Source organism: Ceraceosorus guamensis (assembly GCF_003144195.1).
Source record: "Ceraceosorus guamensis strain MCA 4658 unplaced genomic scaffold IE81scaffold_9, whole genome shotgun sequence".
Lineage (NCBI taxonomy): Eukaryota > Fungi > Basidiomycota > Exobasidiomycetes > Ceraceosorales > Ceraceosoraceae > Ceraceosorus > Ceraceosorus guamensis.
Window position 1 is genome coordinate 215,706 of NW_020290004.1, and position 27,584 is coordinate 243,289.

A 27,584-nucleotide genomic window follows, 5' to 3' on the forward strand; every position below is an offset into this window, starting at 1 on the left:
ACCCAGACCTCTTTTCTGAGCGCTTCGAGCAGGCGTCACCCCACCTGCGTTGCCCCTGGCATCCTTGATGGCTGCTCCAAAGGTCGCTTCCCTCGCTCTACGCTCCTCATCGCTCAGACTCCTAGTCAAGAGGGCGACAGCGCTCTCGTCAAGCGCAGGAGCAGCCTTGCTCGGTGTGGCCAAGGACAAAGAGAGGGCTTCCCATTTGTAATAGAGATCCTGAGAGGTTGGCACGAGCGTGGGATAGGTCGATAGAAGTACGCAGAGCTTCGGCACGACGTTCGAAGTGGGTGGCAGCGAGAAGGTCTTGGCTACGTCTGCGGAAGACATCCTGATCAATGTTGAATGAGATTTACAAGCGCGGTGCCTTCGCGTAGCTATCGAATTAGTCCAGTGGTTGGTGGTTGTCGGCGCCAGCTGCACGGTTGACACTCACAGCGCGCAGATGTCCTGAGATCTTCTTTGAGTGATGCTCTTGATGCGATGTCGATATATGCGCGAGCCTCGAATGAGAATGCCATGGATGATGGCAGAATTGGGCTTCCTGGATATTGGAGGGTAGATTCGTGATCGAGATTCTGGATGCACCTCACACATGACTGCAGCTTACAAGAACCAACCAACAGCACAGAGCAACGCGCCTGGGGACGCGTCGCACGCCGCGTAAATTCGCTCGACGCGTTCTCGCACGCTACTTCTTCTCGGCCGATATTCTTGATTAATACGGCACCTTAATCGTCCTTGCGTGCACGCGCAATTGAGAATCAAGAACGTGAATGCGGCGATATATGCGCCGGAAGACGTGTTTTTTACAATCTAAAGTCACCAGTCACGAGTGACGTGCGCATGAAATGCGGCGCATATCGCCGGATGATATGTTTTTAAATTTGAAGTGAGGTGCGCATACCGCTCGCCCACCCTCTTCCCGTTATCAGCATGATGTTTAGCGTGAGGTGGAGGAGCTCAGCGTGCGCACGCGGATCGTCATCAGGGGGAACGAAAGCGGAAGCTCACACAATCTGAATCTTCACCCATCAGACTCGCGACTGATCGCCTCGAGCATTCACACTTTTGACCCGCCCACCGCTGACAATCGTCCTATGTTACATTGCACGAAAAGCGACGGATCACCCTGATCCACTGCTTCGCATCAAACTTTGTGGCCGAGGAGTCGATCTTCTGCTGAGGTCTCGAAGGGCCAGCGCCAATTTCGCAGCAGGGTACAGAATGTCAAGCAGAAAGCTGCCAAGCGCATTTCCGAGCGCAGTTGCCTCTTCCTCGACGTCTACGGAAGCGCGCGACTCTGCTTTGATAGCGCCGCTTGACACGCCTCCGCCCATCGAGTCTCTGTCCGATCTCGTAGCTCATCGAGCTGCGCAGAAAACACAGAGCGCCGGTTCTGCCTCTCTCGCACAAGCCTCCTCTTCTCCTCTTCACAAGACGTTTTGGTTCGGTAATGGAAGCCAAAATGTACCTTCCGCAACTGAGGATGCTCGCGCTCAGCCCGTCTCGGAGGACGATGAGACGATCAGAAATTCTGGAGGACGTAGACGGACTCCACAGCCAAGCCTTTGGCAGCGAGCTCGTAGGGCGCTGAGTCCGCTGTCAGGACTATTGGGGCAGTCAGCCCACGCGGCACTCTCGCGAGACGATACAGCGAGCAAAAGCGTCGCTGGAGCAACCCGTGGTTCAGATTCGAGCGAGCCTGGCGCGATGTGTGAGCGTCAAGCGCCAGAAGGCGAGGCGGGATTGAGTGACACGGTAGAGGAGGAGGAGGACGTGTCGCTCGAGTCCCTGCGTCTGTCGACTGCCTCCTTAGCCATTCTCACTGCTGCGGTCGCTGGAGCGCAGATGGCCTGGTGCCTGGAGCTGGCGTGAGTAGCGTGCAGGGTCCTTTGTCTTCGACGAAACTCGCAACTTGCTGAAGCGCTTCTGCCTTCCCGCCTCGCTTTGCAGATTTGGCACGCCCTACCTCTTGTCCCTGGGTCTGTCTAAATCCTCCACGTCACTCGTATGGCTGGCAGGCCCTGTCAGCGGGCTGATAGCGCAACCGCTTGTAGGGTCCATGTCCGATCGATCCACCTCCCGCTTCCGCCGAAGGAAGTACATGCTGTCAGCTGCGCTCGTCCTCTCTCTCAGCACTCTTCTCGTCGCGTTTTCACGTCCTCTTTCTGAGCTGTTGGCCGATATCACAGGTATTGGAATGGGCGACTGGGATCCCAAAAGAGAGAAGACGGTGGTGGCATACAATCAGTCTTTTGCCATCGTCGGCTTCTGGATTCTGGATTTGAGCCTGAACGCTCTACAAGCTGCTTCTCGGGCATTAATCCTCGATGTCGCACCATCTGAGCAACAAAGCAGCGCAAATGCTTGGCAAGGACGCATGGCTGCCCTGGGCAATCTAATAGGCTATTCTGCTGGATGGCTCGACCTTGGATCATCTAGAGCCCTGAGATGGGTCGGAGGCGGTCAATTCAGGAAACTGGCGTTGGTGGCTTTGACGGGCATGTTAGTCGGAGTGGGAACGACCTGTTTGCTCATCGACGAGACCAAAGGTGCGCATTCAAACGCTACCAGTGCAAGTCACAACACGACTACGCCACATGGACATACAGTGCAGCCTCAAAGCAGTCTCTGGCAGGAGCTGAAGCTCTCGCTGAGAGACATTTGGCAAGCAGCAAGAAGGCTACCCCGACCTGTGCGTAGAGTCTGCATGGTCCAGCTATTTGCATTCATGGGCTGGTTTCCGTTGCTATTCTACGCCAGCAGCTACATCGCAGAAGTCCACGCAGCCCAGAGAGGTGGTCAAGATGCCGTGCTTCTTGAAGCTGGGCCGGTGCAGAAGTTTCTTGGGCGGTCTGAGGCAGACAAGGACGCGGAAAGGGGAAGCAAAGCTCTGCTGTGAGTGTTCGCGTGCGCGTGCGCGTGCCGTCAGTGTCGCTCCTCGGTGTATGCGGCATAGTTCGCATCTGAGGCCGCTTCGCTTCTGACCGCTTCTTCTCGATGCAGATTGTATTCTCTTGTAGCTTTGGTTTCAGGAAGTGTGCTGCCTTATGTAGCTCTTGCTTCGGACTCGCGCTTGCAGAATCTGTGGTCGAAGAGGCAGCCCTTGGCCAGTGAAGGTCTTACCGAGTCAGCACATCTGCTCCCCGGGGTGGGCGAGGAAGCAGGATTGACAACATCGCCCAAGTCCAGGACAAGACTTCAACGGATCGCCCAAGGCATTCGAGAGGGGGTTACTCTGCGGACTATATGGACCTGCGCAAGCCTCCTTCTCGCTACCTTGATGGCGATCACATTTCTTCCACTCAAAACCACTGGAGCGACTGTACTGATATCGATGGTTGGCATTCCCTGGGCAGTTGCTAGCTGGGTACCCTTTGCGTTGGTCATGGAGCAAGGTGAGCGACTGCCATTTCCCAGCTGTCGACGTTGCTGAGACTCACCAACACCGTCTTACGTCGCTTCGTCAGTTCACGAAGCCGAACAAGGCTCGTCGCCGTTTGAGTTCGAGGGAGACTATCATGGCGCGCAAAGGACTGCCCAGCGGAGGCGGGCCAGCATGCTCGCTGTGGCAAGCTTCCACGTCACAGGTACTACCTCGGAGAGCACATCAAGTGATTCCACGATGGCGCAGACACAATTGAGAGCCGCACTGAACGAGTGCGGTCCTCTGCGACGAAGAGACCCGCCTGCATCACTTTTGAAAGGGCGTTCGAGCAGGAACACGACTCCTAGTGGGAGCGTCCTGGCCAGGGGTGGAGAGATTATCGGTCATCTCCCATCCAGCGGTCCGAGGCATGCGCCAACAGCTGCCTCGACGCAGGGCGGATCGGGAGGCACGATTCTCGGCATTCACAATCTCGCCATCGTCTTCCCTCAATTTGTTGTGGCAGTCATTGCTAGTCTGATCTTCAAGGCCGTGGATCGTCAAGACCCGACGGTCACCCTCGTCGACGAAGGTGGCAGCGCGAGCCCCGATGTTTTGCCATTCCTTGTCGGGATTTCAGAGGCTCCGCACCAGCAGTCAGCAGAAGGTGTGGCTTGGGTGCTGCGATTCGGAGGTCTCATGTCCCTTTGCGCTGCCTTACTCACCAGATACATTCCGTTGACGAGAACGGAGAGGGCAAGAAGAGGTGAAATACTGGATGCTGATTTTGCACCCTCTCACTTCGACGACGAGGTAGGCGAGGACGAGGCGGATGATGAGCTGGACTGATGCTTCTGGGGCTCGGTCTGCGCTGTCTCATACCCACGATACCTCCCGCTTCACGAACCCGAAACACCATAAATGACGTGATACCTAGAGCCAAAATTTGGAATGCAATGGTTCCTCGTTGCTCGGCCTTGCATCATTCAATAGGACAGATGCACGCAGATTGTATTGCTGGAAGTACGGGACACAGAATGTCTAGAAGTGAATCGCTTTGCCAAATGTAGCTTGCATAGCCGCTTCCTTGAAAGCCTCTTGCAAGGTAGGGTGCGCAGCGCAGGTCCTGGCGATGTCTTCCGCTCTGTCCAGCGAGCAGGCCGCACAAAAAGTTGTCAGGGCTGTGGCAGACTGGCTCATTCTAGAGACACGACAAAGGCAGACTTACGAGGCAGAGTATTCCATGGCAAGCACGCCCGACGCAATCATTTCACCAGCATTGGGTCCGATAATGTGAACGCCGAGGATCTTGTCCGTCGTCTTCTCGGTCAAAAACTTGACAAAGCCTTCAGAGTCCGCGTTTGTCTTGGCTCTTGACTGCATTGTTCCAAGTGAGAGAGAATGCGTAAGCTATCCGACACCCAGGGGCAATTTCTCTTAATTAGTGTGACTTACGTTGGCCAAGAAGGGGAAATCTGCAATTATTTCAAAGTAGCGGTCAGCGTTTGTCGCGGGCAGGTAGCAACCTGCTCGTCGGATCTTCTGTACTCACTACCGATCTTGTACTCCACACCTTCGTCTTTCAATTCCTGCTCGTTCTTGCCGACCCACGCCACCTCAGGGTGGGTGTACACGACGGCCGGGATTGCATTGTAATTGACGTGACCGTGGCCAGTGGCAATGATCTCCACAGCTGCGATGCCCTCCTCTTCGGCCTTGTGGGCAAGCATTGGACCGAAGGTGGCATCACCAATGCACTTGACTCCTTTGCAGGTGGTGTTGTATTGGTCATCCACGACAATTCGACCTCGATTGTCCTTCTCGATGCCAACAGCTTCGAGGTTCAGACCTTCGGTGACTGGTCGGCGGCCGATCGCTACCAGCACCACGTCGGCATCCAGAGCTTCCTTTTTGCCATCTTTCGCGCCTTCGACGTTCAGCAAGACTTTGCCGTCCTTCTTCTCGGCGTCGATGACCTTAGTGCCAAGCTTGAACTTCAAGCCCTGCTTGCCGAGAATCGACTGGAATTTCTTGCTGTGGGTCCCGACGCAGAGTATAAGATATAAGCAGTCTGGATCTCGGATGCCCGTCACGTCAAAAGCGTGCGGCCACAGCTCGCACTCACCTGACCTCCGGGTCCATGCCTGCACCCCCGACCGCGTTCAAGAATTCGACGACAGTCACTTCTGCGCCTAGCCTGCTCCAGACGGAGCCCATCTCCAGCCCGATGACACCGCCACCAATGACGATCATCTTCTTTGGCACGCTTTCGAGCTCCAGCGCGCCTGTGGAAGACACGATCTGCTTCTCATCGATCTCAATACCGGGGAAAGGTGTAACTTCGGACCCTGTGGCAATGATGATGTTCTTTCCCTCTACCCTCGTCTCGCCGCCATCGTTGAGCTTGACGGTCAATGCGCCCGGCTCGGCAAAAGCACCGTGTCCCTTGATGTAGTCCACTTTGTTTTTCTTGAAGAGACCCTCGATACCCTTGGTCAGTGCTGTGACGCTACCCTCCTTTGCTCCGAGCATCTTCTTCAGGTCAATGGAAACATTTTCGACATTGATACCTCGGTTCTTGAAATCGTGAGTAGCTTGGTGGTACAAGTGAGAATTGTTGAGCATCGCCTTCGAAGGAATGCATCCTACATTTAGGCAGGTACCGCCCAACGATCCGCGCTTCTCGACACATGCAGTCTGTCGTGCCCAGCCAAGAGAGGGAAACGATGGTGTGTGTGCGTCAGTATCACCTGCATGGCAACTCCGAGAGCCTTGATAAGAGCATTGGCTGCACTAAGCCTAAGCCTGAGCTTGTAGGCGACTCACCTTTAAGCCAAGCTGAGCGGCCTTGATAGCAGCTACGTAGCCACCGGGCCCACCACCAAGTACGACCACATCATAAGGCTTGGCCTCAGTGGCATACCCTCTCAAAGAGCCGTTCTGGACGAGTCGAGGAAGCGTGGAGGGTTGAAAGGCCTGCGGTGTGGGGACGAAGAGATCGGCGAAAGGTTAATAGGCGACGTTTCGACTTCGCCGAGAGGTGGCGGTGCATCGCACGGTGACGATGAGACTCACCTTGGGCGCTGCACGCCTGGCGAGAAGAGGGGCCAACATGCTTGCGAATTGGGTGCTTGTGTAGCTGATACTTCTGTGGGAGATCGGCAGACTTGGAGTGGTGGTGGCAATCACGATGGGAAGGCATGAGTTACAACCACATCACCGCAATCCACTCTGCTGCTGCTGCTGCTGCTGCGAGGTGTACTCTCGGTCGAAGGTCCGTGGGTCCGCCCGCCCGTGCGTGCGTTCCACGGGTTGGGTTCGGCCTCGCAGCCCTCACGCAAACCCCAACCAGAGCAGCGCAGGCGTTCAAATTTCGCAGATCGATGAGCGCGTGCATGCATGTCAGCAACGCTTCCCTCCTCAAAGCCACACGTCCTGCCGGCGAAGCGCGGTCGAGTTGCGCCGATGCTGTTGGTGCATAGGGCTGTCTGCCCTCATGCTCACAACGCGCTCATGACTTGTGACTTGTGACCATAGCTTTCACCTCAGGCCCTCCTGTTTGCACTGCTGATCGCCTTTTGTCACGTCTTGAGGAGAATTGGAACGAAGCAGCACACTCGCACTCGCGCAGAAAACACAAATATACACCAGAGTCACTTGAGGTGGTCCCGGGCATGGAAGATGCGATGTGAAATCAGAAGGAAAAGACGAGGACAGCATGTCGATGGACCATCAGAAAGCGGATCATCCTCGGCTCAGCCAGTCTCCATCCACCAAGACGTCCATCGCAAAATCCGCAGCGCAGGACGGGAGGACTAGCGAGGGAAGTGACGGCGTGCCGACAACGATCAGCGCTCGCGAGGCCTATGGCTTCGCGCTCTTCTTATTCGCCACGCTCCTGGGTGTGGTCTGGGTCATCTGGGCTTTGACGCCCGACAGGCTGCTCAAGGCCGCCGGCTTGGACTGGTATCCAAATCGGTGAGCCCTTGCCTCTTTGACTGCAGCGAGCGCAAGCTACATGCTCACATCACGTGTGCGGACGAAATTGGTGCTCAACCCTAGGGAGTGGGCCTTTTTACTCCCTGCTTGGAACCTGGTCGCTGTCCTTGTCACCTACACCGTCTTCATGTCCCTCAACTTGTACGGCAATGGTGATCTAGCGGACTTGTCCAAGGTCGTTGGTGAGTCCCGTTCAGGTCATCTGACCACTCGCGTGACGGTTGGTTCGACGATCATTGGTGTGCGGATTTGGGGGGAGGCGCCGCGCTGCGAGATCTTCAGGCGCTGAGCGAAAGCGCATCTAAAGGTGCCTCGCTTGCCACTCATCCTGCAGATTCTCACAGCAACATACACGCAGTAGCGTCTGGTCCAGCCAATCCAATCCAGCCACTTCGGGACACGTCAAGCCTTTTGGAAACAGGATTCAGGGCCACGAACACCCGGAGTCGCCGCAAAGAGGCTCACGAAAGATACGCCTTCGATGGACCCTTGGCCGGAGATATTTACGATCTGCCTCCTGGGCTTGTTAGCAGACTCACGCCGCGGTGGACCAAGATAGAGCAGCGGCGATAAGCCGGCAGTGGTGGTAAATAGAGCCGCAACGTGCAAAAGGGGCAGCCTTGGAGACCGGCACGCATGCAAGAGGCTGCGTGACGGAGCATTCCAAAACTTTGAGAGCTTCCACTCATCAGTGTCGCGCATGGTACGCAGTCGTCAGAATTTCATGCCATTGAATGCCCAAGCTTGAATGACTGTGAGGTGATTAGAGGGTGACCTCCCTCACGCCATCTCTGTCCACGACCCTGACCTTGAACTGTCCCAAGTCGACAATGAATCTGAGTTTGAGCTGGTTGATGCATCTCCTCAGCAAGTCCAAGCCTTCTTCCAAGCTCATGTCAGGCCTGTGATACCTGTCCATCGTACTGAGAGTCAAGTGAGCACCGTAACCATGTGCGCCGAAAGGTACCGGGATGGAAGTTCCGAGATAGTCGACCCAATACAATGCTGGCGTGGATGCTGGGACGTCAAAACCTGCGAGCAAGAGGTTCACTTGGTAGGCGTTGCGTGAGCGCAGAGACTCTGCGAGCTGATTGCGGATCCAGGCTGCTGCTGCTCTTGGTCGCAGCTCAACGTGATGACTGCGGCCAGGGAGGATGCGGGAGAGGTGTCGCTGAGTGAGTGAGCAAGCGCGCAGCACCGGAGCTGCTCGATCCGAACTCACCGAATGCTGTACAGTTGCAAGTTTCGCTCGATGTACTCTGAAAATTGCAAGGTATCGCCTGCGTAGGAAAGGTCGAGTGGCTATGTCACTAAGCCGCTTTGTTCTACGCTTTTGAAGAATGCCTTTGCACACCCGTGGTACACGATACGCCTTCCATCGCAAGGCACCGTGGCCTACTTCTTAGCGTCTATCACTCACCGCTCTCGCCAGAATAAGCCATGACAAGGTGACGACTCAAGACTTTCATCTTGTCCTCATCACCCTTCATCTTGATGATGGACCTCGCCGCATTGCTATCCGAAGCAATGATGGCATATCCCTTGCCCGTGATACCGAACGTGCACTCCATCCTTTCGTCTGTTCGCAGGTAGTGTCAAATGCGTCCGGCAGGCGATTGAGGGATCGAATGCAGACCTTGTAGTTGTTCACTGATTCGATAAGGGGTTCCACGAGGTGGAGCGTCTGAAGAGCTAGAGGTCGGGGGCGCAAGCTGAACTTGGCGATGGAGACGGGCTCAATGGCTGTGAAGATTGCGAGGCCGAATTGGCTTCGCTACCCAAGAATCCGGCAGGAAGGAACAGACGAGAACTTCCGCTGTCTCGAGGGAACGAATGCGGTGAGGTCAATGAGCGCGTTGGTAGTTGTGAGAGGTTCAGTCATGGTTGAGTACGAGCATACACGACTCTCAAGCTGCACAAGACGCTTAGGCTGCTTCGCACGCTCACGACTTCAGGCCGCGCGTCGAGATGCGGTGGCCCGCGCGCGCCATCAATCGCGACTAGCTTACGCGTCCCACCTCAGCACTCCGGTTTAATATTTTTTGATTGAGGTCTTTTGGCGCGCCTTCACTCGTGGCTTCCCAAATTCTGTGCACCTTCTCGCACATGGTGGGAATCGTCCACGCGAATGACATGCTATACAATACACGCTATCGCTGTCATGCAACAATCACGTTGCTGAAAGATGCCGGCCATGCGGTACGGGCGGAAGGAGAATACGTATTGAACAAGTACACGGGTGGAATTACTTGGCATTCTGCCTTTTGCGCTCTCTTTTGATTTTCTCCTTTTCTTTCCTGAACAGCTTGTCCTGATGTTCCTCGTCCTGCAAGCTACCAGTGACCCTTCTGGTCCATTTCTCATATCTATCCTCTTCTTCCTTGTTGTCCCTCCTGCGCTGTTCCGCAACAGCAGCGGCGTCTCTTCGCAGCTCCCTAACCGCGCCCTTCTTCTCCTTCTTGACGAGTGCACGCAGCTTGGCCGCTTCCGCTCTCTCAGGATCTGGATCAAAGACGCGGCTGGACTTGCGTGTCGGATCGAAGCCGCCGAGATCGAACTTGGGCACTTGCGAAGCAAGCGGAATGGCACGGTGCGCTTGCAACCTCAAGGCTCGACGATTTTGTGACGCTCGAGCAAGGGCAATTGAGAGTGTTGCGCGCAAAGTCGACGCACGAGTCTGCAACGAAGTGGGCAAATTGATATGTGCTGCATCGATGCAAGCCATAAGCTCTTCGTATGGTTGCATCAGCTCGACGTAAGCTACGCTACCGTCATATAGCTGCGCAAAAGCTTCGACCAGGGCAAATGCTTGATGAAGAAGTAATGCCTTGACTTCGCCCCTTTCTTTTGCGTCGTGTCTCGCTGACTTTGAGGACTTGAAGGCCAACAGGTGCAAGAGGTCGGCAGGTCGTGATGCTGATGTGCCTTCGCTCTTCAGAGAAGCGACTTCCTCTTTTGTCAGTGCCAAATGAGCAGTGTGCGCCGCACCAAGATCAGGTGCAGGGATGCCAAATGCATGCTTGATGCTTTCTGCACGCTTCAGAGCCTTGCCAGTCGGTGAACCCAGAGTCAAAACAGCGATAGCCTGGTGCAGGAAGTTCAGGGACTCCGGAAAGATCCGCTTAGACTGTCTCTCATTGGACGCCACCAAAGAAGCAAGGAAAAGACCAGAGGCGAGATCCGACAACGTTCTGATCCTGCAATGGGCGAGATACTGTGCTATCAGTAGGGCCATAGGTGTAGCGACTGGATGAGACCTGTCGGAGGTAGGGAACACCTGAGCAGTGATCCTGAGAAGTGCGCATTCCGCGGGTCCTGGCCACGTCCTTGCGTTCTCGTCCAGCGCGCCCTTCGCAACGCCTCGTCCCATATTCTTGTGCATGATGTTGAGTTTACCCACAAAATGCTGCGCCGCAATTGTTGGGTAAGTCTGGGACAGCTCATGGATGTGAGGGAGCAGATTTGCGACTGTCTTGAAACCACCGGCCGATGCATCAAGTGAGCAATGAAGGCAGTGCTCCAGCAAGACACCGAGTAGCGCTGCTAACTTGTGCTTATTATCGATACCAAGACTAGCATGGTACAGCGCTCGAATACGCTGCACGACTGTCGGTACATCTGAAGCGCTGATTCCATTGGACAACAGCAAATCGAGGAAATCCTCGTGCGTCGCTGGGCAAGAAAACGTGTAGGGTAGCGAAGAGCTCGGACCTTCAGCACCCTGTAACGAGGAGCCCTTGTTGGCTTTCGAGGGGACAGAAGAAGTCGGATTGTTGCCAATGAGGTCCACTTGAGCTTCCGATCCTTGAGCCTCTTCGCTGCTGGCGAGCTCTTCCATGTCTTCAAAATTGTCCATATCTTCCTCCTCAGGCGAGCCCTCATCGCCGCTCTGATCGCTCCCATTGTCGTCATCGCTTTCATCCAGGTCAGACCTTTGCCGATCATCCTCTTCCTCCTCGTCCCGAGCGTCTCCAAGTCCGGGACCAAGACCATAGACGTCTGCAGCGTTACCCAAATCTAAGTCCAAGTCGTCATCTAGGTCGTCGGCACCTGGTGCTCTGCGATTTGTGATCCCGCCATCCGGTACCATCTCGCCTCGCATGCGTCTTAATCTAGCATCTTCGGCGATTCTCAGCCTTTCCGCTTCTTCCGCTGCTAGCTCGTCGGCCGTCTTAAGTCTGTCCTGTGGCTGCGCTCTGCGATCAAAAGCCAGTTCGCGGACAAAAGCGTCGTACTCTTCCGACTTCTCTCGTTCAACTCGGGCAGGTTTTTGAGCATTCCCATCGGCATCGGAGACTTTCGCTTTCGCTTGCCTGCCCTCAGCTTCAGGCTCTGTCGCAGTCCTCTCCGCTTCGCGTAATGCTTCGGTATAATCTTGCGCTGGGCCAAACAGAGCTTCGCGCAGTGACGCAAAGTCATCGTCCAGCTCCATGCGCAAATCATCATCCTTCTCCTTGGCACGCTGCCTCTCAAGCTTAGCCAGTTTTGACTTTGCCATGACTTCCTGCATGACCTCGTACTTGCTCTTTTTGCGATCAGGCTGGCGAAGAATAAATCGGTCGCGTACGTGAGCAGGTGCTTGCTGATTGGTTCACACGTCTGTATGCTCACATCATCATCGTTATTTTCGTCATCGAAGCCCCCAAAGTTGAGCTTGGAAGTGGTGGCGCGATCGATACCGCCATGCTCATCCTCATCGTCGAAACCACCGAGGCCCAGCCCATCGTCCTCCATGTCATCAACATTGAGGCTTTGGCCGTAATGCGTCAAGCGATCTTCGGGACCATCATCAAGATTGAACAGGCTCTTCTTGCCGCCTACGTCACCAGCCCTCGCCCTGTTCTGCCTTTCTCTTGTGAATCGCTCTAAAGCTCTCTCTTCAGGTGTCAGATTAGCGTCACCCTCTCCAAAGCGCCTATCGATGAATGTTCCGCTACGATGTCTACCTTGAATCTCCGGTAGCAGCTTCTGCCTTCTTTGGTCTAGCGCAGTCGACTTGGACACGCCAGGCCGACCCGTCACCCCCTTGAGATGTCGGCCAAGCACCTCATGCTTTGGCTTGGTGATCCTCTCCTCGAAAGGGTTGAATGTGGCATCACTGCGAATCCGCGCTAGCGCTCCTCTACGTGCCTCCTCTGCCGCTTTCTGAACCGCACCGGCTGATGTGGATGAGGATTTCCTTTTCCGCGATGCAGCACTATTCTGTCGCTTATCTTTGATTCCATCCGAGGAGAGGCGCGCTTTAAGCTGCTTGAGCTGAGACCCCTTGGCCATTGCAGCACGGTGTCAGGAATCTGATGATGCTGCCGTGCCTATCAGTGTGTGGTGGCGGCAATTATGACTGACGAGTTTGTTTGCCTGGCTGGAGGACTGCACAAAGCACGCAAGGTTGAGTGTCGGAGCGAGCTGATTGTGAAATGGGGCAAATCGCGATCAGCGAAAAAGCTGGCGAGTGGTGTTTTGGCGGATCGTGGTTGTTGTCATGTATTCAGAATGTCCTGATCCCGTTTGTGGTTGCTTCCGTTTAGGTTTACAAGGCTGCACTTTCGACTTTTTTTGGTGCGGCAGCTGCGCAGTGCGTGATTCTCGTGCGAGACGCGCGCAAGCCGGAGACACCACGATGGGAATTGGCAATTCCTACGCACCAAAATGCTGTAGCCTCCGCTTCCCCAACCCTTACAGACGACCTTCATTCTCGTCAATGCGATGTCGCCACCCACTGAGACTTGATTCTGCGACCCCACGTGCTCGCTGCTCCTTCGTCAATACGGAATGGTATCGTTTATCGAGGACGATGTGGCGGAACGGCTAAGTCAGCTGCTAGGGCTCGGCCAGCCGAACAAACTTCTGGCGAGCAGGGTCATAGCCCTCGCTCGCAGCCTCCCCTCCGAGCAGGCATTCGTGGGCGCTGCGCGCGGGTTTGGCAAATTCGAGCAGGCAGACCTTGCGGAGCTTAGAGAGAGGATCAGGAAGGCCCCTGTCGACCATGATGCGCAGGCTGTCGATGCGAATTTCGATGGTCACTCTTCGGCCGCTCGGGAAGACACCAGCTCACGCTTGCAACCCGACGAGCCAAGAAGGGCTGGACTGACTACAAGTAGCAGCGAGGTGAGTCATGCGTTCATTTGACGTGAGCGTCAGTTGAAGCTAAAAGATGCGTCTGTGCTGTAGCGACACGTTTTCAAAGCTCCGGCAACACCACGAACGTCAAAGCTGGGTTTGGACAGGATAGCAGCAGACAAACGCGCTGAAGCCCAAGTGAAGGGACCTAATGGTACAAGTGGCGGCGAAGCTCGGAAAAGAGCACGTCTCGATCCGCCGAGCTCCAGCGAATTTCTTGTTCAGGGCTCCGAGACTCCCGTCCCTTCTTTCAAGGTCCCAGCACGGCCCACAGGCGGGTCCGGGGCTGCGCAGCAGCGCGTTCGGCCTCAAGAAACGCCTAGTCATTCTGGAGGCATCAGCTCTAGCGCACGCGAAGTATTGGAAGCCAGGAAAAGAAGCAGGGCTGAAGGAGTATCTGCTGGCAACTCGAGAGACGCAGCAGCAAACAAGCAAGGGCAACGTCTTGAAGACGAGCTGAGGGATAAGCTCAACAGAAATGTCCGCTATCGTAGGGAACAGCTTGATCCGCGCGATCGGAACGGACGTGGATGGCGTGAGGACTCGAATGGTGGCATAAGCGGCGGAAAAGGCTGGGGAGGTGATGCACCAAGAACGAGTCACGGATCCAGCCGGGGGGATTGGGAAGCAACTCCTCGCAGCTCTGCCCCTTTGCCCAACCGATCGTGGGACTCAACGCCACGCAACGATCACTCATTTACTCCTCGCACGTCTCGAGGCTGGGAAGCTACACCGAGGCGCAACGGCAGGGAGGAAGACGACGGACGAATGACCCTGGCGGGAAGAGGGTGGGAAGCGGATGGCGAAGAGTCAGCCGCTTTAGATAGAGACTGGTACAGCATGGACGAAGGTGGAGTTGCAGGCGATGAAGAGACCAACGCTTTCAGCGCATATGCCGATTTGGAAGCATCCGCTACCGCCGCTGCTTCTGGATCTGGAGGCACCAAGAAGCAGACAGCAAGGCAGGCGGCTAGACAAGCGGAAGCTGATAGGTGGGAAGATGATCGGTTGGCAGCGTCAGGCATCGGTGGTAGACGAAGGGTAGATTTGGACAGCATGGACGACGAGAGCGAGAGCCGCGTCCATCTGCTAGTACACGACCTTCGTCCGCCGTTCCTGGACGGCAAGACTGTCTTCACGCGTCAGCTCGAGCCCGTGAACCCAGTCAGAGACCCGACCTCGGACCTCGCCGTCTTTAGCCGGAAAGGCTCGAAGCTGGTCAAGGAGAAGAGGGAGCAAAAGGAGAGAGCGAAAGCGGCAGCCAAGATGGCGGCACTTGGAGGCACTGCCCTGGGGAATGTGCTGGGCGTGAAGGAAGGCGAAGAAAGGGATAGCGCTGGGAACAAGATTCACGAGACGGGCGGTGACGAGGAAGATGCAGAAGGCTACAACCACCGAAGCGACAGTCAATTCTCCAAACACCTCAAGAAGAGCGATCAGGGGGCTAGCGCGTTCTCGCGCGGCAAGTCTCTCAAGGACCAAAGGCAGTATCTGCCCGCTTTTGCCTGTCGAGAAGATCTGATGAGGGTGCTCAGGGAAAACCAAGTCGTGATAGTGGTGGGAGAGACAGGGAGCGGCAAGACGACTCAAGTAGCTCAATTCCTGCACGAAGAAGGGTACACGCGGCACGGCCTGATCGGATGTACTCAGCCCAGAAGAGTCGCTGCAATGTCCGTTGCGAAGCGAGTGTCGGAAGAGATGGAGGTGGAGCTCGGCGATCTGGTCGGCTACTCGATCAGGTTCGAGGACTGCACCTCGGAGAGAACGAAGATCAAGTACATGACCGATGGCGTGCTGCTAAGAGAAAGCTTGAACGACCCCGAGCTGGGAAAGTACAGCGCCATCATCCTTGATGAAGCTCACGAGCGCGGTCTGAGTACCGATATCCTCATGGGTTTGCTGAAGAAGAGTGAGTGCGGCGCCGAAGCATATCCCAATGCCGCTGCTCGTTGACGACTTTAAGTGCCTCATCAGTCTTGACACGAAGGAGAGACCTGAAGTTGATTGTCACGTCTGCTACCATGAATGCCGACAAGGTGAGCAGCACTCGGTGTTCTTGGCACTCAAGCTTTTTGAGCTGATCTTGAGGTACGATCACGTGCTACGTAGTTCGCTCAATTCTACGGCCATGCTCCGAATTTCACAATTCCTGGACGTACCTTTCCAGTGGACACCTTGTTTTCCAAGTCTCCTTGTGAAGACTACGTGGACTCAGCGGTCAAGCAGGTCTTAGCTGTGCACGTCGGAGGTGGTGTTGGAGACATGCTTGTCTTCATGACTGGTCAGGAGGATATTGAGGTGACTTGCGATGTCATCCAGGGTGAGTGTAGAAATGCGGGAAGTGACGCTGGCGTAGGCAAGTTGCTGATGGAGGATCATCACTCCTCACAGAGCGGCTGTCGCAGCTAGACGATGCCCCACCCCTTCTCGTCCTGCCGATTTATTCTCAGATGCCAGCGGATTTGCAAGCCAAAATCTTCAACCCAGCACCTAATGGCGAGAGGAAGGTAATTGTGGCTACAAATGTAGCGGAGACTTCATTGACGGTGGACGGTATCATGTACGTAGTCGACTGCGGCTACTCTAAGCTCAAAGTCTACAACCCACGCGTGGGCATGGACAGTCTACAAATCACACCTGTCAGTCAAGCGAATGCAAATCAAAGGTCGGGCAGAGCAGGCAGGACTGGGGCAGGTACAGCATACAGGCTGTATACCGAGAATGCCTATAGAAACGAGATGTTTCCCAATACGATACCGGAGATACAGCGGACCAATCTTGCCAACACCGTGCTATTGCTAAAGTCTCTCGGAGTGAAGAATCTACTGGAGTTCGATTTCATGGATCCTCCACCTCAGGACAACTTGCTTCAGTCTATGTACTCTCTTTGGGTGAGTTGCCTGCCTGCACCCACAATACGTTCCCTGGATCGGTACTCATGCGTCATTTCTCTACTTCGCAGGTACTTGGTGCTCTGGACAACATCGGCGACCTGACGCCCGTTGGCAAGAAGATGGTAAGCTCAATCAACCCGCTTCCGCACGGCTCTAGCTGACACCTCATGCAAACCCACTTTCAGAGCGAGTTTCCGATGGAGCCATCACTCTCAAAGATTCTTATCGCCAGCGTCGACTTCAAATGCAGCGCGGAGCTGCTTACCATCGTCAGCATGCTCAGCGTGCCATCCGTGTTTTATAGACCCAAGGAAAGGCAAGAGGAGTCGGACGCTGCCAGAGAGAAATTCTTTGTATCGGAATCCGACCACTTGACGCTCCTACATTGTTACACTCAATGGAGACTCAACGGATACAGAGATTCTTGGTGCGCTCAACACTTTCTGCACGGAAAGATCCTAAAGAAAGCCAGAGAGGTTGTGAGTGCAGAGTTTGACCAACGGCAGACTGGACGCAATGTGGCTCACAAACTCCTTATCTGACTCGAATTTCTGTGCGCAGCGCACTCAACTCGAGGACATTATGAAGACGCAAAGGCTCGATGTCATCTCTTGCGGTACAGACTGGGACACCGTTCGCAAATGCATCGTGACAGGATTCTTCCATCAAGCAGCTCGTGCGAAGGGGATTGGCGAGTACGCTCACGCCCGAACGGGTATGCCTCTACAGCTGTAAGACTTCCGTTGCGATCGGTGCCAAGTGATCTGCTTCACAATCCTGACATGTATTGATCGCCTATTTCAGGCACCCAACTTCGAGCTTGATAGGCGCTGGCGTCACGCCTCAATTCTTGGTGTATCACGAAGTGATCCAGACCAGCAAAACCTACATGCACACGTGCACTGCCGTCGAGGCAGAGTGGCTGGCCGAACTGTAAGTGGTAGCGCTATGGAATTTGAGCGGCTTCTCGTCTTGTGCTGACGTTCCCACGATCCTTCGGCTGTCTCGATCGGCAGGGGCTCTGTCTTTTACTCCGTGCGACAGCAAGGAGAGAACACAACGGGAGCACAAAGGCGCTTGGAAGCTCAGCAGTCTCTTTCCAAGCAAACAGAGCACGAGGCTGGGTTTGCGGCAGCGAGAGCGAAGGTCCTGGAAAGACAGCAGATGGAAGCGAAGAAGGAAGCCTCGGCCACGCCGAGGATGCAGATCGCTACACCTGGCGGTGCAACGCCGAGAAGGGGGCGACGCATCGGATTCTGAGCCCAACATGATCTTCAGCCGACTCTTTTTCGGACGACGGGTGGTGTAGTCAAGTCCATTGTTTATTTGCGCCTCTGGGACTTTCATCGCCGTAGAGGTACACCCATTGCAGCCAGGCTTGTTGCGCGCTCCTATTGCCCTTCGTGACACACGCACTTCCATAGATCCGATCCGATTTAGACCAATGACATGAGTACTTTTCGCTCATATTCTCCGCGCTCAAATCATCTTCGTGGCTCGATACCGATCTCTGCACCTACCTTCGCCTTGCACTCGCAGACGACCCAGATCGCACATGAACGGGCAACGGTTGCCGTCTTCCTTGTGCTATGCAGACTGAGAAATTCATTGATTCCGAGGGAGTTTGGCAACGAGGCACATTCACCGCATATAGCGTTCAAGACAGACTCTTGCCCATACTGTGTAGCGACCAAAAAGGCTGCCGTGAGCCATCTTATTCGCCTGATGATGTGAGCCTTTTGCAATCTGCTGTGTACTCACAAGCGCCTCTTGGTGAAGCTGAGCCACCACTTGCTGGGCTTGCCGTCCACGTACACCTTCTCGACCAACCTAAGCGATAGTTCTTGCCGCAGCTGAGTGAGATAGGACTTCAGTTGGTCTGCGGAGTGTGGAAGAGAATGGCTTCAGCGAAAGAATTACCGCAACTCGCTTTCTTGCGCAACTCAAAGCGAGTGGTTGGGCTGAAGCCGAGCGCCTGGGACGTTCACACTGACCTGCTTCTTGCCTGGTAGCCGGAGCGGAGTAGAGGTTGTTCAAGGGGAAGCCAGCATCGCCTGGAAGGCTAAAGTTGTCCACCGCCAGTGTGGAAAGCTGCTTGATAGCCTCGTTCTGCGACATGGGCACCCTTGCTGATGCGATTTTGCTCAAGCAGTCAGAGATGTAGAGAATGAGGTAGATGAGAAGCTGCGGAGGACAGGAACGATGAAGAGGGGTGAGCTGGTCCTAGCTCTGTGCGCGCCATGCCAAGGCAGGCGAGTACAGCAGATGCAAGGCATAGTTTCAGCGTCGTCGAGCAGCAAACACCTCTCACTCACTCGGTCAGCGCCACCTTTGATTTCAAAGTTCCTGAAGAGACAGTTGGCCCTGAACAAGTCGATGGATTCTTCCACGATGTCCATATCCTCAGCAGAAGCTTCCAAGGGCATAGGAGGCGCTGGACCACGAATCTTAGTGCGGATAGGCAAGATCGACATGCTCGCTATAGATTGTATGCCTGCATCTTCGTTGTGAGCGCTGTGATAGGCTGGCATCTTGGCGACCTTGACGTGCTGTCGAGTCTCTGAAGGCGGGATAGCTTGGCAAGGAGCGCGGGTCAGATCGTCAGGCACGCTTGTGGGATCGATGGGCGAATTGCAAGCCAGAAATTGTTGTGCACCTGGGTTCGTAGAGTGGAAGACGTCGGGTTATGAGTGCAAGTCTGCCGGTGTACTCGCAGAGGTGGTGGAGGTGCAGCGAGGCGAACCAAGCAAGTCGATCGGGTCGTGATGGCGGGAAGCTGGGCGATCGCGCACCAGAGTTGTGCGGCGACTGCACGCACGGGCATCGGCATGCGGGCAGGCGCGGCGGTGCTCTGGCTGCCATCCTCGACATCCTGCTAAATCTGGTCACGTGAGTCAGACTTTGACGGCCTATATCTCTGCAACGAGAAGCCGTAGGGCAAATCTGATTGCATTTTAGTCACAAAACAGGCAATTTCCTTTCAAAATACGTAAAGACCCAGGATTTGACAGACTAGCCCCCACCGGCGCCTCACCCAGGGCCAGTGAGGCCTGGGTGGCTGCTCGACATCTTGCGAAATCCAGCCTGGCCCGCTGCTCGACATCCTGCTAAATCTGGTCACGTGAGCCCCCAGCGCCTCACCCAGGGCCAGTGAGGCCTGGGTGGCTGCTCGACATCCTGCGAAATCCAGCCTGGCCCGCTCCTCGACATCCTGCGAAATCCAGCCTGGCGCGCTGCTCGACATCCTGTCAAATCAGCCCTGGCCCGCTCCTCGACATCCTGCAAAATCCAGCCTGGCGCGCTGCTCGACATCCTGCAAGCGTCACTGTCACCGTCACCAGTCACTGTTGCCAGGTGTTGGCGTCACGTGTGCAGTCAGCCGCGAGTCTTGTGGACTCAGAAATCAAACGATGCGTGAATTCTAAATCAGTTAGAGGTAGCCCCGAAGCTACTTTCTTGACTCACGACTCACCCGTGCCTGCTTCCCCCCAACTGACTCATGCTGGACTTGACCGACGACGCTCGCATCCACAATCCACGATCTGCGCCTATGCCATCGCACCACTTGGATGTGTCTGAACTCTTCTAGCAAACAAAGCCAGACGTTAGTGCTCCAGTGGCTGGCGAGCTGCGGTTCTAGTACGAGAACACCTTTGCCACCATGCCGACTGCTGATGATCCATTCGCCGCTTTAGGCCTGCCGGTGGGCGCATCAGGTGAGTGACACAACGTCTGGCTGGTTGTCCCGAGCCTCATTCTCGATGAAGTCACACTGACGCTGCCTCGCACTCCCTCGTCGGAAATTTCAAGAGGCCGACATTCGCGCAGCATACCGAAAGCTCTCGCTCAAGCTGCACCCTGACAAGGCGAGGGACGTGACGCCCGAAGTAGCCTCGGCTCGCTTTCACGCAATTCAGACGGCGTACGAGGCGCTCCAAGATCCAGTGTATCGAGCTAAAGCTGCATCCATAGCAGAAGCAGAGCGCAAGAAAAATGAGAGGAGAGGCGCTTATGATGGCAACAGAAAGAGGATGGCTGAGGAGCTGGAGAGGGAAGAACGAGAAGGCTTGAAGAAGAGAAAAGATGTCAAGGATCGCGAGGAAAGGTTGAGAAGGTTGAAGGAAGAGGGCAAGAGGCTGACAGAAGAGCTGCTCAGGAGCAATGCGTCATCCTCCATGCCTTCCACGCCGGACCCGAAAGGCGCTGGTGGTGAGGCATCATCCGAGCAGGTGCTGGAACAGCGAGAAGACGAAGATGGCGTGGAGCCTGCGTTAGGTGAGCGTTCAAGAGTAATGCGGCAAAAAAATTGTCAGATGCATTTGAGGTTCGGCTGACGATGGTCTGCCCTTTTGTCCTCCTTCAGGGCCACTCGACAAGACTGTGAAGCTACGCTTTCCCTCCCATCAACAATCTCTCCTCGCGGGCTCGTCCGCCAGCTCAGCCTCAAGTGAATCCCTACGTACTCCACTCGCCAGCGCGATGTCGCGTCGCTTCGGCAAGATCGAGGCAATTCGATTTCTGCCGCCAAAGGCTTCAAAGAGGCACCCGGAGAGGATACCTAATGAAGCGACAGCTCTCGTATCATTCGCGGGGTTGGAAGACGCCATGAAAGCTGTGGACTTGGGTGGGCAGATGAATGCCGCGAATCCCAACGACGAGCAGACCAGGATACTGGAGGATGTTCACATTGGATGGGCTACAGCGGGTAAAGGGAATGATGGAGAGCCGCCAGCTGCTCGTTTCAGAAGGTCACGGCGTGCAAGGGAGCAGGCCGCTCCACCACGAGGCGCGAATGGCCAATATGCGCGCGGAGAAAGTCTTGTGAGTTTCATTCCGCGTGCCACGGAGACAACTGGGAGCCTCGTCATCTCCGCTAACGCAGCCTGCTTCCCGCACATCGCAGCCGCCTCCTGATGGCCCCACACCTGAAGATGCAGCGACGTACGAAGCGAATACCCTGGCGAGGCTCATGAGCATGAGCTGAAATGGGACGCGCCAGATGCGTAAGCGCGCACAGGCACAGAAGATGCTCGCCCGCGGTAATTTGTCCAGACGAACTCGAATCTTGGAGCACGTCTATGGTTCAATGATGTCCGTTGTATTTGTACATTGTTGTTCAGTATAAGCTTCTTGCACAGCATCCGTATTACCAGGCAATTTGGTTTCTGAAATTAGCTTATATCGTTGAGGCCAATCTCTTCAACTTGTTCCGGTTGGGTTTGATGCAAGTGTAGATCTTCGGTCGTGGGCATTTCAGCTGTGGCGTTGTTGCCCGATGCCGAGGGACTTTTAGGTCTGCTTCTAGGCGCGACGTCGATTAGAAAGTCAAAAAGGTCCGAACGGCGAATCGCAGCAGAAACGTCTGATCGTGTAATCGTCCTTCGCTTATGAGATGTCGCTTCCAGGTATGCTCGGCAGGTCAGATCGGATATGAAGACTGCGTAACATGAAGAGCGGAAGGAGGATCTTCGTCAGCAGAGCGGCATCAGAAATTACGTGCGACCACATGACCCACCTTCACAAGCGCGGGCAAAGATGATGGGCGCTTCCGCAGAAATCATCTGTCGAACATACAGGGCAATAGGGGTCGTCAATGAGCGCTCAGGCAAGCACACTCATGTGCAGCCATGGCAGCGCAGACGGAGGATATCCCGCTGCGCAAGAAATTTGGGACGAGCTACGAAAGATGCTCACCTTGATCTCGTCATCCGCCTTCATCACCTTTTTTATCCTAGCCAGCGGTAGCTGTCCCGGTCCCGGTTTGAATCCATCCGGATTGAAGGAGCAAGGTCCTGCTGCAATTCTATCCCCAGCAGAAGCCGGTAAAAGTGGTGCACCCTCCATCTCGGCCCCTTCCTGAGGAAGTCTTTGCTGCAGGGCCAGGCTGCTGCTCTCCACCTCTACAGCCCTCATCTGCCTCTCCCAAAACCTGTCTTGCCAACTGTTCAAGTCTTCGTTCGTCTTGACCAATGGACCTCCCGACGCGTTGGTCGATGCGCACCAAGACCAGTAGGAAGAAGGATCGGCAGAGGTGGACAGCTTGCCGCTTGATGTGCGAGGTTTTGGCTGATTTTGAGCCGCATGCGGAGGGTTGGAAGGTCCGGCTGCAGTGTTTCTACTAGAGCCTGGAATTGGACTGCCGTGAGGGGATGCCGTTGCTGCTGTAGTGGCACCAGAGGATGCGCCCGACTCCCCAGCCGTGTATGCAAGCTGTTGACCACTACGCGCCCGCTTCTTGGAAGCCATAACGGTGCTTCGCTGGAAGCTTGTTCAGTGCCAGAAGGCGCAGCAGCAAGTGGGATTGGCGGCGATGAGAGTTGCAAGTGCAAAGTTCATGAATCGGAACGAGGATGTGATGGTATGCTGACACGCTGATCAAGATGTGCACCACAACTCACCACTCACGACTGTGACTCTCGACAGCTGAAATCGTGAATCTCTTGGCGCGCGCCCGCGAGATCATCAGATATCCCGCGCGAGTGGAGCGGCCGTCATCGGCCGAAGGAGGGCGATCAAGCCTTCTTGCTCTCGCAACAGCCACGGTGCGCACTCGGCCTTTGTATAGGTTCACAATCACAAATTGATGCTGCTGTTCACATTGACATTTGTAATTATTCCTGTTTGGCTTTTGCAGCTCGTGCAAAAGCTGAGCAAGAAAGAGCGGCACCACAGGACTACTGAACCTCAACATTTCAGCAGCAAGGTCGAACCAGATGATACAAGCTTGAGCCTAGGGGTGCACCAAGCAAGTTTGCAAACAAGACCTGTCAGCAGGGTGAATCAGAAGCAAGACAGAATTTGCCTGTGCAGAAAGCAACTTTACTGCTGGAATTGAAGAGTACTGTGAGCTGGTGAGCCAGCAATGTGCACAGTCTGAACAAATGGGTACGCCGACAAGACTTGTCAGAGCGGCAAACGCGTATGCGGACAGCGTTGATCACCGCGACGAACGCATATGCAAACAGCGTTGGTCTCCGCGACGAACGCATATGCAGACGGCGGTGCTCACCGCGACGAACGCATATGCAAACAGCGCTGGTCTCCGCGACAAACGCATATGCAAACAGCGCTGCTCACCGCGACAAACGGATATGCAGACGACGGTGCTCACCGCGACAAACGTGTATGCAGACAGCGGTGCTCTCCGCGACAAACGGATATGCAGACGACGGTGCTCACCGCGACAAACGTGTATGCAGACGACGGTGCTCACCGCGACAAACGTGTATGCAGACGACGCTGCTCACCGCAACAAACGTGTAGGCAGACAAGGCGCGGGCGCGGGCGCGGGCGCGGATGCAGCTCAGCTTTCCGTGTTGAGGCGCCACGTGGGTTGTGCGCCACTGCAGCCATCTGCGCGCGAACCCATTCGCAGCTTGACACTCGCATCAGAAGATCCAGACTCTAGTCAACGCCAGATGGTAGCCACGCCTCTCACCTCACTACTACACTCGATTCTCCAACTCAAAAAACTTTCGACGGTCAGCGCTGTGACTACACTTTGTTCAACATGTCGTCGCAACTCGCCGGAAAGGACGCCGATGCGTCGGTCGCACCCAAGCTTCACTCTATTCGCATCACCCTCTCCTCCAAGAGCGTAGTGCCCCTCGAGAAGGGTGAGTAAGGAGATGTTCGGGCAGGCTTCGTGCTCGGGAGTTTCGCACTCTCGGGAAAGCAGGCATTGGGAAGGAATCGCAAGGAGGCAGCGAGGCACTTCGATATTAGGTTGCGGAGGGTATTAGCCTTTGCGCGTCGTCAGCGTGGAGGAGCTGTGGAGATGCGACTGGATCTGAGTCGCCGCACTCAGAGGGCTAGCATAGCACGTCGTCCTGCTCAACAATGACGCCAACTGATGTCCCCCTCTTTCTTCCTCTATGGCGCAGTCTGCAACGACCTCGTCACTCGTGCCAAGGACAAGCAGCTGCGCGTCAAGGGCCCTGTGCGCCTGCCCACCAAGGTCCTGACTCACACCACGCGCAAGTCGCCATGTGGTGAAGGATCCAAGACGTGGGACAGGTTCGAGCTGCGCATCCACAAGCGTCTCATCGACCTTCACTCTCCCTCCGAGATTGTCAAGCAGATTGTGAGTCGTCTCATCGCGGCTGGAAGATTCGAGGCGCACCCATGGTTTCCCCATCCCCAGCCCAGTCGTGCGCTGACACACGGCCCTTGAACGGTTTCCACGCAGACTTCGATCTCTCTTGAGCCTGGAGTTGAGGTTGAGGTCACTGTTGCTGCCTAAGTCAGGCTTCCTTGCACAGGCGGTCCATTAGGCTGCTCCGACTCGATCATGTGTCCAAAGCTGCCTGAGCCTCTTGGATTGAGCCACGATCACGAACGTCTTCATGGGCGCACTGTCATGTCGGGCTTTCTTTCAAACGCTTTGATTCGCGCATGTAACCCGACAGCCGTGCTGTAAATTCATGCAACACAAAGCCACTGTGACTTGCAGTTTGAGTCGTATCTCACTGCTCGCATTTCTGGGACAGGTTTCGCGCGCACGGCACACAAACGTTAACACCTGGACAAGAGTTGACTTCGAAGCATAAGTCGGTATTTCGAAGAACGCTGTTCCGACCCCAGAGCGCGCAGTGCCACGCAAGCAATCCTCGACTTGAGGATTCAAGCAGTCTGCACTCGTGATCACCGAGCTTCTTGACTGCGAATGATTGCTTGTATATCGCCTGTACAGCGTGCGCCGCTTCTCTTCCGAAGGTGTTTCTGCGGTGCTTAATTGCACGGGCGAAAGGATGTTGCATGCACGGCTTTTCTGACCGATTTGGCGTGCGGCTGAACCACGTGGCGTGCCAGCTGCGAAGAATTCGCGCGCGCGACGTGTGCAAAAGCTCGCCCGCAGCGCGGGCGCATGAGCTCGAGGCATCGAGGCTGCATTCGCGCCGTCCATTTCTCACATCGACCCCACCCCTCACCACAACCTTCCTGGGACCTCTCGTAAGCATCCGTGGCTCTCAGATTTGCATAGCTGTCCGACGCTCATCCCCTGCCTTTTCTGCCCACGTATCTCTCTGCTGCTCTGCAGAACTATCAAGGTGCGAACGAACAAGCTCGTCCACCCAACGCACACAACTCAAGGAAAGGGAGGGAATCATCATAGAATCAAGCCATCATAATTAGAAGACAATATGGCTGACGCTGCACCTCGCGGACGTGGTGGATTTGGCCGTGATCGCGGTGGTCGCGGTGGACGTCGCGGACCCCGTCGTGGCGCTCGTCGCGGAGATGAGAAGGAGGAGTGGGGTGAGTAGTTCTTTCAGGAATTGGTGCAGACGGGCTAGCGTGTATGCTGCAGTAGAGGGATAGACGGAATACCTTGGCCAAGGAAGGTGGACTAGACGGAGGGTGGAGGGTATACTCAGTAGTTGATGCGAAGGTCGAAGCTGGGAGAAGGAGCATAGGGCTGCGCCTCCAATGCTGCCTGCGCACCAAGCTCGCAATCGCTTTAAGGACTGTGCTCTTGTGTAACAGCGCAGCGACGCATCACTAACGTTGCTCTTTCGACACGCGTTCGCAGTTCCCGTCACCTCCGTCGGTCGTCTCGTCAAAGATGGCAAGATCAAGTCTATCGAGGAAATCTACCTCTTCTCCCTGCCCATCAAAGAGTTCCAAGTGGTCGACTTGCTCTTGCCCAAGCTGAAGGATGAAGTGATGAAGATCAAGCCAGTCCAAAAGCAAACCCGTGCAGGTCAACGTACCCGCTTTAAGGCTTGCGTTGCTATCGGTGATGGAGATGGTCACTTGGGTCTTGGTGTCAAGTGCGCCAAGGAAGTAGCAACCGCTATCCGCACCGCCATCAACATTGCCAAGCTCAACGTCATTCCCATTCGCCGAGGATACTGGGGTAACGCTCTTGGAGAACCTCACACTGTCCCTCTTAAGGTCTCTGGAAAGTGCGCTTCGGTCACCTGCAGAATCATTCCTGCACCTCGCGGTACCGGTATCGTCGCTGCTCCTGCATCCAAGCGCTTGTTGCAGCTCGCTGGTATCGAAGACGCTTACACGCAAACTCGTGGACAGACCGGTGAGTACTTCGGCGAAAGGGTATTCTCCAGAGCGGCGAGAGTAGAGGAAGTCGGTGGACCGGCACTTCGGCACAGGCGTTGCGCTGCATGTTTGCCTCGCGATCGTTTATGTTCCCGTGCGGCACCTTCGCTGACCAAGATACGCTTCATTGTTTGCACGCCTTTTAGCCACCACCGGCAACTTCGTCGGCGCAGCATACGAAGCTCTTTCCAAGACCTACGCTGTCCTCACCCCGGACCTCTGGAAGCTCATCGCTCCCCCGCCCACTCCATTCGTCGAGCACTCTGCACACCTCGCTCGCACCGCGCCCAAAAAGCTCTACTAAGCTAGCCAGCTTGTGCAGCCCCTTCGCCGAACCACCGATATGCTTCGCCATCTGTACTCTCCCACCCAGCCATGTGTTGGCTTGACATGCAACTCATGAATCACTCGCTAAGTGCAGCATCGAGGGAGTGTCACATGCCGCTAGACGCCCACGCGCTTGATCTTAGCTTCTGTCGCGCACGTGGCAAGTGCCAGCGCATGATGACGCGACTGTGGTACATATATCCGGTGGGTATACCGACCCATGACCGCAGAGTGACTCACCGGCTTCTGCTTTTTTTCTTCATCGCAGTCATTGTTATCCATAGCTGTGCGACATCTGGCCAGCGAGCGCGATAGAGGGCGCACACCGCTGTACTCCCACTCGCGACCCGTGCACGTCTACCCCCTCCTCCGCCGCCACTCGCCCCTTGACTCCTATCTTCAGCGACCGCCACCTCTTGCGACCGATGCGCCGACCGACGCGACGACTTCACCACACCACTGGCGTACGAATGAAGCTGCTACCATGGACACTGAGAATCCCGCCATCGCGACTCGCGTCGAGGAGATTATCAAGAACGCGTGAGTGTCTCCGGAGAAGAGCGCTTTCACCTCGCAGCCCCGCAGTTCCTTACACGACTATTTCAGTGACTCTCACAAGCCAGCAATTGTAGCGATCGCAAAAGCACTGCAGCGCGCCTTCAAGCCAGTTGAAAAGAGAAAGCGCGACAAGAAGCCACGATCGTCGCCAGCAGAGAAGCAGTCATCGTCGCCAGAGAAGCAGTCATCGTCGCTAGAGACGCAGTCATCGTCGCTAGGGACACAGTCATCGTCGCTGGAGACGCAGTCATCGT

General features: G+C 55.4%; 13 protein-coding genes across 13 annotated transcripts in view; 7 read left to right on the forward strand and 6 right to left on the reverse strand.

The window, feature by feature from the left end:
• Positions 1–1,037: 1,037 nt before the first annotated feature.
• IE81DRAFT_321014 (MFS general substrate transporter) lies at positions 1,038–4,339 on the forward strand. The gene is made up of 4 exons (XM_025513209.1): positions 1,038–1,874; positions 1,957–2,901; positions 3,010–3,401; positions 3,474–4,339. Exons 1-4 carry the CDS (start codon positions 1,228–1,230, stop codon positions 4,217–4,219), a joined length of 2,730 nt encoding a protein of 909 aa, XP_025371865.1. The 5' UTR covers positions 1,038–1,227; the 3' UTR covers positions 4,220–4,339.
• Positions 4,340–4,374: 35 nt separating this feature from the next.
• Positions 4,375–6,671, reverse strand: IE81DRAFT_321020 (putative LPD1-dihydrolipoamide dehydrogenase precursor). The gene is made up of 7 exons (XM_025513210.1): positions 6,446–6,671; positions 6,197–6,346; positions 5,496–6,067; positions 4,923–5,404; positions 4,826–4,845; positions 4,599–4,747; positions 4,375–4,514 (listed from the first exon to the last, which is right to left on the reverse strand). Exons 1-7 carry the CDS (start codon positions 6,482–6,484, stop codon positions 4,412–4,414), a joined length of 1,515 nt encoding a protein of 504 aa, XP_025371866.1. The 5' UTR covers positions 6,485–6,671; the 3' UTR covers positions 4,375–4,411.
• A 569-nt stretch (positions 6,672–7,240) lies between these two features.
• IE81DRAFT_321021 (hypothetical protein) lies at positions 7,241–7,807 on the forward strand. The gene has a single exon (XM_025513211.1). It carries the CDS (start codon positions 7,389–7,391, stop codon positions 7,656–7,658), a length of 270 nt encoding a protein of 89 aa, XP_025371867.1. The 5' UTR covers positions 7,241–7,388; the 3' UTR covers positions 7,659–7,807.
• On the reverse strand, positions 7,703–8,111 carry IE81DRAFT_321022 (hypothetical protein). The gene has a single exon (XM_025513212.1). It carries the CDS (start codon positions 8,069–8,071, stop codon positions 7,772–7,774), a length of 300 nt encoding a protein of 99 aa, XP_025371868.1. The 5' UTR covers positions 8,072–8,111; the 3' UTR covers positions 7,703–7,771.
• Positions 8,080–9,253, reverse strand: IE81DRAFT_321023 (putative multicatalytic endopeptidase complex chain PRE1). Its single transcript, XM_025513213.1, has 3 exons — positions 8,790–9,253; positions 8,592–8,649; positions 8,080–8,508 (listed from the first exon to the last, which is right to left on the reverse strand). Exons 1-3 carry the CDS (start codon positions 8,938–8,940, stop codon positions 8,133–8,135), a joined length of 585 nt encoding a protein of 194 aa, XP_025371869.1. The 5' UTR covers positions 8,941–9,253; the 3' UTR covers positions 8,080–8,132.
• A 164-nt stretch (positions 9,254–9,417) lies between these two features.
• Positions 9,418–12,840, reverse strand: IE81DRAFT_298677 (Nop14-like protein). The gene is made up of 2 exons (XM_025512189.1): positions 11,981–12,840; positions 9,418–11,909 (listed from the first exon to the last, which is right to left on the reverse strand). Exons 1-2 carry the CDS (start codon positions 12,641–12,643, stop codon positions 9,615–9,617), a joined length of 2,958 nt encoding a protein of 985 aa, XP_025371870.1. The 5' UTR covers positions 12,644–12,840; the 3' UTR covers positions 9,418–9,614.
• A 209-nt stretch (positions 12,841–13,049) lies between these two features.
• IE81DRAFT_252887 (P-loop containing nucleoside triphosphate hydrolase protein) lies at positions 13,050–17,938 on the forward strand. Its single transcript, XM_025511322.1, has 10 exons — positions 13,050–13,477; positions 13,541–15,398; positions 15,464–15,525; positions 15,599–15,809; positions 15,881–16,380; positions 16,452–16,505; positions 16,569–16,862; positions 16,945–17,114; positions 17,188–17,316; positions 17,693–17,938. The coding sequence occupies exons 1-10, from the start codon at positions 13,142–13,144 to the stop codon at positions 17,736–17,738; spliced, it is 3,660 nt and encodes a 1,219-aa protein (XP_025371871.1). The 5' UTR covers positions 13,050–13,141; the 3' UTR covers positions 17,739–17,938.
• A 37-nt stretch (positions 17,939–17,975) lies between these two features.
• IE81DRAFT_321026 (ARP2 3 complex 21 kDa subunit) lies at positions 17,976–19,163 on the reverse strand. Its single transcript, XM_025513214.1, has 4 exons — positions 18,699–19,163; positions 18,378–18,567; positions 18,145–18,262; positions 17,976–18,062 (listed from the first exon to the last, which is right to left on the reverse strand). The coding sequence occupies exons 1-4, from the start codon at positions 18,912–18,914 to the stop codon at positions 18,041–18,043; spliced, it is 546 nt and encodes a 181-aa protein (XP_025371872.1). The 5' UTR covers positions 18,915–19,163; the 3' UTR covers positions 17,976–18,040.
• Positions 19,164–19,630: 467 nt separating this feature from the next.
• IE81DRAFT_321029 (DnaJ-domain-containing protein) lies at positions 19,631–21,557 on the forward strand. The gene is made up of 4 exons (XM_025513215.1): positions 19,631–20,099; positions 20,194–20,658; positions 20,747–21,204; positions 21,287–21,557. Exons 1-4 carry the CDS (start codon positions 20,045–20,047, stop codon positions 21,365–21,367), a joined length of 1,059 nt encoding a protein of 352 aa, XP_025371873.1. The 5' UTR covers positions 19,631–20,044; the 3' UTR covers positions 21,368–21,557.
• Positions 21,338–22,801, reverse strand: IE81DRAFT_310268 (hypothetical protein). The gene is made up of 3 exons (XM_025512412.1): positions 22,078–22,801; positions 21,899–21,944; positions 21,338–21,820 (listed from the first exon to the last, which is right to left on the reverse strand). Exons 1-3 carry the CDS (start codon positions 22,627–22,629, stop codon positions 21,555–21,557), a joined length of 864 nt encoding a protein of 287 aa, XP_025371874.1. The 5' UTR covers positions 22,630–22,801; the 3' UTR covers positions 21,338–21,554.
• A 778-nt stretch (positions 22,802–23,579) lies between these two features.
• On the forward strand, positions 23,580–24,829 carry IE81DRAFT_321034 (ribosomal protein S1). The gene is made up of 3 exons (XM_025513216.1): positions 23,580–23,999; positions 24,267–24,466; positions 24,572–24,829. Exons 1-3 carry the CDS (start codon positions 23,894–23,896, stop codon positions 24,623–24,625), a joined length of 360 nt encoding a protein of 119 aa, XP_025371875.1. The 5' UTR covers positions 23,580–23,893; the 3' UTR covers positions 24,626–24,829.
• A 631-nt stretch (positions 24,830–25,460) lies between these two features.
• On the forward strand, positions 25,461–26,877 carry IE81DRAFT_321035 (ribosomal protein S5). Its single transcript, XM_025513217.1, has 3 exons — positions 25,461–25,641; positions 25,916–26,422; positions 26,592–26,877. Exons 1-3 carry the CDS (start codon positions 25,527–25,529, stop codon positions 26,747–26,749), a joined length of 780 nt encoding a protein of 259 aa, XP_025371876.1. The 5' UTR covers positions 25,461–25,526; the 3' UTR covers positions 26,750–26,877.
• Positions 26,878–27,021: 144 nt separating this feature from the next.
• IE81DRAFT_253036 (hypothetical protein) overlaps positions 27,022–27,584 on the forward strand; it is a 3,631-nt gene continuing 3,068 nt past the window's right edge. The window contains exons 1-2 of the mRNA XM_025511323.1: positions 27,022–27,312; positions 27,379–27,584. Coding sequence (XP_025371877.1) covers positions 27,257–27,312; positions 27,379–27,584 — 262 coding nt within the window. The 5' untranslated portion in view covers positions 27,022–27,256. The remainder of the gene's footprint in view (positions 27,313–27,378) is intronic.

Excerpts from the sequence above, each read along its gene's own strand:
- IE81DRAFT_321014 (XM_025513209.1), top strand. The coding sequence starts at position 1,228 with ATGTCAAGCAGAAAGCTGCCAAGCGCATTTCCGAGCGCAGTTGCCTCT. Across the intron at positions 1,875-1,956 it reads GCCTGGTGCCTGGAGCTGGC|ATTTGGCACGCCCTACCTCT; the intron begins GTGAGTAGCGTG and ends CTCGCTTTGCAG. Across the intron at positions 3,402-3,473 it reads TGCGTTGGTCATGGAGCAAG|TTCACGAAGCCGAACAAGGC; the intron begins GTGAGCGACTGC and ends TCGCTTCGTCAG.
- IE81DRAFT_321020 (XM_025513210.1), bottom strand. The coding sequence starts at position 6,484 with ATGTTGGCCCCTCTTCTCGCCAGGCGTGCAGCGCCCAAG. Across the intron at positions 5,405-5,495 it reads GGCATGGACCCGGAGGTCAG|CAAGAAATTCCAGTCGATTC; the intron begins GTGAGTGCGAGC and ends CGGGACCCACAG. Across the intron at positions 4,846-4,922 it reads TGTGGAGTACAAGATCGGTA|ATTTCCCCTTCTTGGCCAAC; the intron begins GTGAGTACAGAA and ends AAATAATTGCAG.
- IE81DRAFT_321021 (XM_025513211.1), top strand. The coding sequence starts at position 7,389 with ATGCTCACATCACGTGTGCGGACGAAATTGGTGCTCAACCCTAGGGAG.
- IE81DRAFT_321022 (XM_025513212.1), bottom strand. The coding sequence starts at position 8,071 with ATGCGCGACACTGATGAGTGGAAGCTCTCAAAGTTTTGGAATGCTCCG.
- IE81DRAFT_321023 (XM_025513213.1), bottom strand. The coding sequence starts at position 8,940 with ATGGAGTGCACGTTCGGTATCACGGGCAAGGGATATGCCATCATTGCT. Across the intron at positions 8,650-8,789 it reads GGCTTATTCTGGCGAGAGCG|GCGATACCTTGCAATTTTCA; the intron begins GTGAGTGATAGA and ends TTTCCTACGCAG. Across the intron at positions 8,509-8,591 it reads TTGCAACTGTACAGCATTCG|TCATCACGTTGAGCTGCGAC; the intron begins GTGAGTTCGGAT and ends CCCTGGCCGCAG.
- IE81DRAFT_298677 (XM_025512189.1), bottom strand. The coding sequence starts at position 12,643 with ATGGCCAAGGGGTCTCAGCTCAAGCAGCTTAAAGCGCGCCTCTCCTCG. Across the intron at positions 11,910-11,980 it reads ACGAAAATAACGATGATGAT|CCTGATCGCAAAAAGAGCAA; the intron begins GTGAGCATACAG and ends ATTCTTCGCCAG.
- IE81DRAFT_252887 (XM_025511322.1), top strand. The coding sequence starts at position 13,142 with ATGGTATCGTTTATCGAGGACGATGTGGCGGAACGGCTAAGTCAGCTG. Across the intron at positions 13,478-13,540 it reads TGACTACAAGTAGCAGCGAG|CGACACGTTTTCAAAGCTCC; the intron begins GTGAGTCATGCG and ends TCTGTGCTGTAG. Across the intron at positions 15,810-15,880 it reads GACTTGCGATGTCATCCAGG|AGCGGCTGTCGCAGCTAGAC; the intron begins GTGAGTGTAGAA and ends CACTCCTCACAG.
- IE81DRAFT_321026 (XM_025513214.1), bottom strand. The coding sequence starts at position 18,914 with ATGCCAGCCTATCACAGCGCTCACAACGAAGATGCAGGCATACAATCT. Across the intron at positions 18,568-18,698 it reads TCAAAGGTGGCGCTGACCGA|CTTCTCATCTACCTCATTCT; the intron begins GTGAGTGAGAGG and ends TGTCCTCCGCAG. Across the intron at positions 18,263-18,377 it reads GGCTACCAGGCAAGAAGCAG|ACCAACTGAAGTCCTATCTC; the intron begins GTCAGTGTGAAC and ends CACACTCCGCAG.
- IE81DRAFT_321029 (XM_025513215.1), top strand. The coding sequence starts at position 20,045 with ATGCCGACTGCTGATGATCCATTCGCCGCTTTAGGCCTGCCGGTGGGC. Across the intron at positions 20,100-20,193 it reads CCTGCCGGTGGGCGCATCAG|AGGCCGACATTCGCGCAGCA; the intron begins GTGAGTGACACA and ends GGAAATTTCAAG. Across the intron at positions 20,659-20,746 it reads TGGCGTGGAGCCTGCGTTAG|GGCCACTCGACAAGACTGTG; the intron begins GTGAGCGTTCAA and ends GTCCTCCTTCAG.
- IE81DRAFT_310268 (XM_025512412.1), bottom strand. The coding sequence starts at position 22,629 with ATGGCTTCCAAGAAGCGGGCGCGTAGTGGTCAACAGCTTGCATACACG. Across the intron at positions 21,945-22,077 it reads AGGCGGATGACGAGATCAAG|ATGATTTCTGCGGAAGCGCC; the intron begins GTGAGCATCTTT and ends TATGTTCGACAG. Across the intron at positions 21,821-21,898 it reads CTTTGCCCGCGCTTGTGAAG|TCTTCATATCCGATCTGACC; the intron begins GTGGGTCATGTG and ends CATGTTACGCAG.
- IE81DRAFT_321034 (XM_025513216.1), top strand. The coding sequence starts at position 23,894 with ATGTCGTCGCAACTCGCCGGAAAGGACGCCGATGCGTCGGTCGCACCC. Across the intron at positions 24,000-24,266 it reads CGTAGTGCCCCTCGAGAAGG|TCTGCAACGACCTCGTCACT; the intron begins GTGAGTAAGGAG and ends TCTATGGCGCAG. Across the intron at positions 24,467-24,571 it reads CCGAGATTGTCAAGCAGATT|ACTTCGATCTCTCTTGAGCC; the intron begins GTGAGTCGTCTC and ends GTTTCCACGCAG.
- IE81DRAFT_321035 (XM_025513217.1), top strand. The coding sequence starts at position 25,527 with ATGGCTGACGCTGCACCTCGCGGACGTGGTGGATTTGGCCGTGATCGC. Across the intron at positions 25,642-25,915 it reads AGATGAGAAGGAGGAGTGGG|TTCCCGTCACCTCCGTCGGT; the intron begins GTGAGTAGTTCT and ends ACGCGTTCGCAG. Across the intron at positions 26,423-26,591 it reads GCAAACTCGTGGACAGACCG|CCACCACCGGCAACTTCGTC; the intron begins GTGAGTACTTCG and ends CACGCCTTTTAG.